This window comes from Echinops telfairi, unplaced genomic scaffold, assembly GCF_000313985.2.
Source record: "Echinops telfairi isolate 266 unplaced genomic scaffold, ASM31398v2 ScPeMD7_7468;HRSCAF=8506_0, whole genome shotgun sequence".
In the NCBI taxonomy this organism is placed as follows: domain Eukaryota; kingdom Metazoa; phylum Chordata; class Mammalia; order Afrosoricida; family Tenrecidae; genus Echinops; species Echinops telfairi.
This window is the reverse complement of record NW_022111369.1, coordinates 28,300,570-28,309,704: the sequence shown is the minus strand read 5'-3', so window position 1 is coordinate 28,309,704 and position 9,135 is coordinate 28,300,570. Positions and strand designations below refer to the sequence as shown.

General features: G+C 35.5%; 1 protein-coding gene across 1 annotated transcript in view; it reads right to left on the bottom strand.

Moving 5' to 3' along the window:
• The window catches only part of SNCA (synuclein alpha), a 119,256-nt gene that overhangs the window by 108,710 nt on the left and 1,411 nt on the right, over positions 1-9,135 (bottom strand). Inside the window, exon 2 of the mRNA XM_004703260.2 lies at positions 158-199. Within this exon, the coding sequence (XP_004703317.1) occupies positions 158-199 (42 nt within the window). The remainder of the gene's footprint in view (positions 1-157; positions 200-9,135) is intronic.

The following is a 9,135-nucleotide window of genomic DNA, read 5'->3' as shown; positions in this document are numbered from 1 at the left end:
AAAGAATTAAGGGTAAACAAAGTTGATGTACCTTTAGAATGCTTCTACAGGCATAGCAATGATTTACAATTATAATTCTGAATAATTAATACTGGACTCTACTCATGATTACATATTATTGAATGTCACTGCTGTATATCAGCCCCATGAAACTTACCTGTTGTCACACCATGAACTACTCCTTCCTTCGTTTTGGAGCCTAAAAGAATAAAGAAAGTTTAATTCAAAATATAAGTAACAGACTAGCTTTATATTGATTAACTTGCTTTAAATACAACTAATCTAAAAATGCAAATTGTCAGAAGTTCATATATGATTATATTCTCAGGGAACGTCAAAACTTAAAGCAAGATAATTCAGTCATCACTGTTTGAAAAACGACAAAGCAGAAAGCGAAGCAAAGACAAGGTTCTCTCCAATTCAGACTGTAGCAATCAATGATGGCTCTTTCCATCCCCTTGTTGCTCATTGTTCCGATCAAACTACAAAGGGGTAAAAAATTTAAAAAGTGTGATAACACTGACACTGGTTGGGAAGAGGATTTAGGATTCAGAACTATAGGAGATTTACTGAAGTGTAACAGGAGAATTAATTAATACAAGGTATTTAAAATTAGAGAGGGTGGGAAAAGGAAGCATTAACATTTTTTAGAAACTATTTGATCACCTTCAATCTTCATAGCAACAATTTGACATAGGTGCATTATACCACTTCTAAAAATGAAAATTTTAATTTACTAATTTATCTAAATGGACGCAGGCTATAGACACATAGAAAGTGGCACTTGTTCCATCTTGAGCCCCTACTCTTTCCAGGGAACTATACATATGTGTCAAAATAAGGAACTATTTTATCATTAATGTATTCCAGTTCTACCTCCCAAGAAGAGGCAAAATAGGAATTTTCTTAAATCTTGACTATTAACAAACTTAAAAAAATAATAATTTATTAATATGTTATTCAGTATGTTTGTTAAACATTTTAATTCATAACCCTTCCAATGTTCATTCTCTCAGTGTATTGCAGGCTATTTCTAAAATTTTAATGTTTTTGGAGAAAATGACAATAGTGGATTTGAGTTTCATTTGAAAACTACTCTCTAGCTCAAATAAGTTTAATTAAGACAGAACCATATAAGGAAAGAGAGAATTTGATAATGAGATTATTATTCAATCTTCCAGTTCAGTTCAAAAATGTACTGCTTTAAACACTCTTACGATATGAATGCCACAGCACAATTTGTTGAAAACATCAGATGGTTTTCAGCTACCAGAAAGAAAGTGTCCGTGGTCCTTAAGGCTTGTCTTTTAACAAGGAGTCAGCCTAGTGAGGTGTCAGCTATGTTTATGTGGAAGAAGCACACCAGTCTGTGAGATCCAAGGATTATAGTCAACTCCAAGATTTGAGGATATAATTGCATCAGGGCTTAAAGTATGAGAATCCAGTTTGCAAAAGGCGATAGATGACAGCACAAGCCCCAAATCCATTTGCAGAGTACCAACGCTGATTAAGCCTCCGCGATTCCCTCAGGCCATTGAGCCCGATTGTGAATACACACCTCAGGCAGAGGGTGTTGGAAAGTGGATTACTGCAGGTGTACCTAGGTTTCCCTTTTAAACCATTTATAATTTGCTCTGGCTTCCATTATCTTCTGCTTTTACTTAAATTGAAGATTTTTTGAAATTTATTTCGTCATTGTTAAGTATTTTTGTATCATTTTTTTAATATAAAATCCAGGATAGGTAAATCTATAGAAACAGTGACTCAAAGAACATTTCCTTAAGATTATAGCAGGGGAAGTTACGGGGTTAATGGTAAGTTAATAACAATAAGTACACAAATGAAAAAAATTTTTTTAATTGATTGTGGTGATGATTGCAAAAACTCTTTTAAATATATTTAAACCATTGACTGCATGGAACATGAATTATATGTCAATAAAACTGTTAAAAATATTAATTATAACACTAAACCTACAAGAAAGAAATAAAACACATTTAAAAAGTAATAAAATATATAGGGGGGCCCTAAACTTTCTGAACAGTAAAGTTAATCCATCATATTAATTAATCACTAAGAAACTGATTCTTAAAATATAGAGTAGAAAAGAATTGGTTGGGTAGGAGAGATAACTAAAAAATGTTGGTTAGTGAACCACGGTCCCTAATATAAAGTAAATACAAAGTTTATATATTTACATTTTAAGAAAAGTTTACTGTTTAAATTAATGCCATTCCTGATATAAATTTCAAGAAAAACAGTCTGAGTTTCTAGTTCCATTGTTTTTTACTTAAAAATATCTTTCAATGCTCTAAATAATAAGATAATGGAAACAAATATGAAGGATTATATTAAAGTTATTGGTGAATATTTTTATTGGAAAGAACATTAAGGAAGATTTATATGTATAATATTTACACTTAATTTTTATGACTGCCAATGCAATCATCTACATTTAACAGAATAGTTTAATATATTTAAGAAATCCCCACTGGAAAATATGAAGTTAAAGGATAGTCCAAATAGTCAGCACTCTACTGTCCACTAAAAAGTTGGCGGTTTGAGTCCAACAAGAGCTACTTGTTGAACTACGTTTGAAAAACCCAACCGCTGACATTCCTGTGCATTGAAGTTCTACTCTAATACACGGGTTGCCATGAATCAAAATAGACTCGAAGTAACTGTTTCTATCCTTTGGTTGTTGCGGTTAGTTGCTACCGAGTCTGTTCCGACCCATAGTGACCATATGCACCACAGAAAGAAACACTGCCTGGTCCTGCACCATCTGACAAGTGCTCCTGTGTGTAAGCTCATTCTTGTCTTAGGGGTCTCAAATTAAAAACAAACTAAACCATAGCTTTATAGCTAAGGATGTGGGCTGAGATTGACATTGTCCAGGTGTAAGCCTTCATTTCATCATGTAACAGTCAAATATACATCACAGAATCAATCCAGAATGTAAATGAAGTAATACATATAAAAGTCTTAGAACAGTAAATACTCACCTAAGTATTATTATTCACACATAATATTAATATGGGAATTTTCCGTTTAAAATACTCATTTATTCCATATGCATATTCAAATGCATAACCATACCCATAACTATACCTCTTTCTCTATTTGTGCTTTTGTTGTTGTTGTTGCTAGATTCCATCAATTTGGTTCCATCCAACTCAGAATTGCCTGGTGTATTACAGCATGGGTATGCGTCCCTTCCATTTGGTCGGCCAGGTGTCTTCCAAGTTTCTTAGCAGAGACAAATGAGTTCTTCTAGCATGGGACCCTTTATTGAAACATCCTAACTGGTTTCTCATCAGTTCCTGGAGTCTTGTTTATCACTAAGGCCTTCAATGAAACTTGAAACTTGGACTTCTTCCTTCAGTATGATCAGCTTTTACTCGTGCACTATCTCCTGAACTCATTTAAAATTAGCCAACTCTTTTTGATGCAGTGACTGGTTGTTCCTCCCATCTGCTTCTGTTATCACTTAGTTTTCCACCAATACAATCACTCAATAGTATAACTCAAGCCTTCAATGTTTTCTTTATTTCTCAGCTTAAAAAAGGCACGCATAGTCTTCCTTTTGATGTTCTAACAGAGTGGCTCTCAACCTTCCAAATGCCGCGACCCTTTGATACACTTCCCCAACCATAAAATTATTTTCGTTGCTACCTCATAACTGTAATTTTGCTACTGTTATGAATTGTAATGTAAATATCTGATATTCAGGATGTAATAGGTGACTCCTGTGAAAGGGTCATTCCACCCCCAAAGGGGTGCAACCCCCAGGTTGAGAACTGCTGTATAATCTAACCGCTGTATAATAAACTAATCTCTTTGCACATTTCATTATAATACTTTAGATTTATTTCTCAAGACAACCTTTTAAATCTTCAGTTCGGCTTTTTTACACCATTTCTTCCTTTCTCTTTAGCTATTCTATGGTCAAGAGCCAATTTCAGAATATCTTCTGACATCCATTCTAGTCTTTACTGTATTTATTTCCTTTTCAATGAACTTTTGTTATCTTCATGTATGATATCCTTAATGTCATCCCACAACTCATCTGGTCTTCAGCAATTAATGTTCTATTTCAATCTTCATATCAAATATGCTCTTGAGACCATGTTTACTTACATTCAGGAGGGATATATTCAAGATCAAGAACTTATTTACTTCTCTTCGGTTTCAACTTGAACTTGAGTAGGAGCAGTTGGTGGTCAGTCCTACAGTCAGTCCTTGGCTTTGTTTGTACTGATGAAATGGGGTTTCCTCATCATCTCTTTCCAAAAGTGTAATCAATTTGATTCCTGTATAGTTCATCTTGTGAGGTTCAGCTATAGAGTTGCTGTCTATATCTGTATCAAGATATAGCTACACTCATCCAATACATGCAATGCTTCTTTTCACAGTGGTGTACGACTGTGACATGGCCATGGAAACTGAAACTATGGAGATGGTCTTAGGGACCCCTTGTAGCACAGTGCTTACAAATTGAGCAGGAACCGCAAGGGCAGCAGTTATAGAAACCAACCACGAGCCTCTCCGCAAGAGAAAGGGAGGGCTTCCTACTCCGGTACAGACAGCCTTAGTTTCTAAGACTCTCAGAGAATCACAGGGCTGTTCTACCACAGTCTATAGGGTCACTGTGAGTTGTCATTGACTCAATGACCATGATTTTGGTTTAGGCCTTGGTCTTAAGAATTTATTATTAAATAAAACAAGGCAATAGTAAAAATTATAATTGTTCCATGAGCTTTAAAACTTTGTCAAAACATTAAAAATGTTTCTGTATAAATAAGTAAACAAAAATAACAAACACTAATATCGATTCATTTAGTATGCTTTGAGTCAGGGTCAACTTAATGGCAGTGGTTTTTATCTTGTTTTCTGACCTCACAGGAGCGCAGAGGAGAGACAGCTGAAGCCTGCGAGTTGAGGGAACTAAGCTACACAGTGTTTTGCATATTATGTTGTCTTTCTCAACAAAGTCAGCTTTAAAAAGATAGAGCATATTGTGAATCGAAAGTTTAATTTCAATCCAAACCTTACCATTGATGTTCATTGAGTAGTGTGGTAGATTAATTTATATGATATGGCTCATTCAGCCACAGTCTTTATAATTCCTACTAAGTCATTAGGTGAGACCATGAAGATTGCTTACATTTTATCTTTTCCTGAAGATTTTATGAGAACTCAACAAACAAACAAGCAAAAAACAAATTCACTGCTGCCAAATAGATTCCAACACATAGTGTCCCATAGTGTAGAGCTGGGTTGCCCCTTTGAGATTCTGAGCCTGTACATCTTTATAGGAGCAAAGTCTCATTTTTCTTCTGCAGAATGGCTGGTGGGTTTGAACTACTGACCTTGTGGTTAGCAGCCCAACTCATAACCAACTACACTAAGGTTCCTATGAGTAAAAGAACTCAAAAACTCGCTGCCATCGCGTCAATGTTGACTCATAGCAACTCTACAGGAGAGGCTAGAACTGCCCCTGTGAGTTTTCAAGACGCGAACTCTTTGCAGGAGTAGAAAGCCCTGTCTTTCTTCCAAGGAGCAGATGGGGATTTCAAATTGCTTACTTCACGGTTAGTAGCCCAATGCATAACCACTGCACCACCAGGGCTTTTTTTGGGTAAGAGAAGGTCCGGGGATAATTATATTAGAATTGACTACCTAGTTAAAAATACAATTCTAAAATTAGGAAACATGGCACCATCTTTTAGAATCAATACAATAAGTCAACTTTGAACATAAAACACTATCGTAAGATTTTAAAAGCTAGCATTGATTTGGTATATAAACTGTAGTGTTCAGGAAGATTTAAAAAATCACATTATACAACAATATAGTGAGGAAATTTAAATCTTACTTTGCTAAAAATTAGTTTCATTCATTATGATGGCCAATGTTGAATTTACTTAAGAAATGCTAATAGGGTTACACAACTTGGTTGTGAGTGATAATTAGCAGGATAATTTTGATTGTGAAGACTTGGAACCCTACTGGGGGGCTTGGTCAATTTTGCCATACCAATGATTATAAAAGGAGCCGTTTCATAAGTAAGAATGGAGGAAGTTCACTTCCATCACACACACAAAAAAGCCAAGTATAATGCTCATCCTTTGGATCCCAAGATCTCTGGGCACTGGACCTCCTAGATCCAGGAGACAGAGAACTTTGGTACTGAAAGAACAGCAGCAGCAGAACCTATAGCCAGGGCAAGAGACAGAGCCATGGGCTCCCCAGCCTAAAGAACAAACAAAGTTAAATGCCTTTGGGCAGGAGGTCACTTGTGAAGTAAGGTCTCTCCATTCTCAATGACACACAAAGGTAGAGACAAACGCCTTCGGCTGCAGCTCATGGTGGAGTGACCCACCATTTGGACATTTGTCAACAATGCTAAAAGAATTTTGTAACATAATTTGATCAGGGCAGATGACAAGGGACTATGTGCCTGAGGGGACAAGGGCCAGAGAAATGCCTAGCTGGAGAAATTATTGGGAAGAAGCTGTCTTGACCAAAGAACTGTATCCTGAGCATTTCTGATCCAGAATTGTACCATTTTAATTTCTCTAAAGAACTGCACGGTTTTCTGAGTTTAATGTGGCCTTTGCAATAAATTATCAAACCCAGTAAATATGTAGAGAATGGCATGACAGAAACAGTTGTTGTCAGAATTGGTAAAGATTAGAGGGTGGGAGCATGTCTGGGCTCATATTAAATTTTGTTATCCTTCCCACTGGGAAGTCCGAAAGCAGCCGAAGTGAAATCTCACACACCATCTTAAAAGTAGCATTGGAAAAGTTTTAAAGATTATCTTTATCTGGCCTTTATTTTATAATTCATAAAAATTATTTTTTTCTGATTTTGAATTTTATTCTCAATTTATAACTTATCAGTCATCTTATTGACATAATTTTATCTTTTAAATTGGAGGGTATAGGTTGAAATTATATGTAGAAAATTATCACATATGGTAGAAATTGTGAAAAAGACAAACATATTGGTAAGTACTATGGAAGTTCTTCACAGTTGAGGATGTTCCACAGTGTAAAATGTGATTATAGAGAAATAAAGCCAGGCTTTTTAATGAGACTTACGAAGACAGTCTACTAAACTTCTTCAACTAGAAGTATAATTAAATATTTTTCTTAAGACACTCCCAACCTTTCAAATTAATTGTTGATAATAGTTCTTGTAATGAGGAGAACAGATGAAAAGAAAATGTTGGCAAAGAAATTATTCTGTTGAAAAGTGTCTTCGATAGTAGCAATCATGATTCCTATGTACAAAATGTGCTCTATGTTTTAGATATTATACTTTTATGGCATTCCCATAAAAAGTCTATACGGCAATTTCTATTTTTAAAAGTATCACTTTCAACTGACTCCACAAAATAAATTAAAAAATGTATCCTATTTACAAATGGAGAAAATGATACTCAGAGTTATTTAATGACATTTTCAATATCCACAGGTAATTAATAATGGAGTCTGAGCTAGAATTGCTACTTGTCCAATATCAAGCCCTGGCTCCTTCTAATAAATAAGTCAGAAGTCAGCAAATCAGAGCCATCACCTAATTTCTGTAAAAAGAGTTTCATTGAACACAGAACGATCCTACTCGCTGTCTCTGCCTGTTCCCCTCTACAACAGCAGAGGCGAGTAGTTTAGTTGAGAAAGAGTAGTTTTTGTTAGGTGCCAACAAGTCTGTTGGATGTAAGTTTTGATGAAAATCATTCCACGAATATATTTTGTCCTACTAATCTACTTGGCAGAAACAACACAACTTTCTCTCTACCTGCCAACATAGGTATAGCACCAATATCATCTTGCCATCCAATACACTCATTCTCCACCTTATTACTCATCCTGTGGAAGGAGAAAGGAGAAAGAGATGGGGTACGGGGGAATGGGTCATAGCTGAGTGACTGAGTGTGAGTGTGCGTTTGTGTGTGGTCTATGAGGTGCACCATGCAGTCTTGCACCTCCTCACAATTTTTCCTTTGTTGAGTTGAGTAGACGTTAAACACAAAACAGTGCAAACCCTTACAATATACTTTTGTGTTTTCATGTGGTCCGTTTGTAACCTGAAATTCTGTGTGAGTTTAATTCTGATTTAGATTTCCAAACACAACTAATAAATAATTCATAGAGTTACCAAGAAGAATCAAAGTATTTGAAGTGTGGGGCTGGAGAAGAATATTGAAAGTACCACTGACTACCACAGGACAAAGAAGCCTATCTTGGAAGAAGTAATCCCAAAATGCTCCTTAAAGGCAAGGAGAGTGAGACTTCATCTTACATACTTTGCACACATTGTGAGGAGAGATCAGTCCCTGCAGAGGACATCATGCTTGGTAAAGCGGAGGAGCATCAGAAAAGAGGAAGACCCTGAAGGAGCTGGACTGACACATTGGCTGCAACAATAAGCTCAAACATACGAACAATTGTAATAAGGGCGCAGGACCAGGCAGTGTTTCACTCCGTTTCACATAGGGTCGCTATGAGTCGGACCGACTCAATGGCATCTAACAATAACTTCGTTAAACACTGCTACACATGGAAAACTATTTCTAAAAACGATGGGAAATATATATATACAAAACTTTGTGTAGTCAACTCAGAGCAAATAATAGAATTTAATCTCTGAAAAATTTAAATAAATATATTTGTCCAAATACATAATTGAGTATGTTAACAGGTAAAAAATTTTCCAGATAATAAAATGAACCTATTTATAACCTGGGAAAGGGCAATGTATAGGATCACTGAGTCAGAATTGACTCAACAGTTGTAAATTTGGGTGATTTTGCAAATTTTTATTAAGTTAATATTTGGTGGTCTCTACATTAAGTACAAAGTAATGAGGTGACTATAAGCACCCTAAAATTCCTTAAAGTTGCTAAATTAATAATTATACTGAAGTCAAGCAACAGTCAAAAACATGTAATTAGTCTATTAGAAAGGCGAAAACAAATATGATGATACAATAAACCACAGTTGCCACTGAGATATAGTATTGCAAATTCCACTTAAAGACAGATAATTCACACACATGAACAACAAAATCTTGTAATTCTCATTAAGTGGAATCTCCATGTAAAATTCTTTATTTCAATGATTT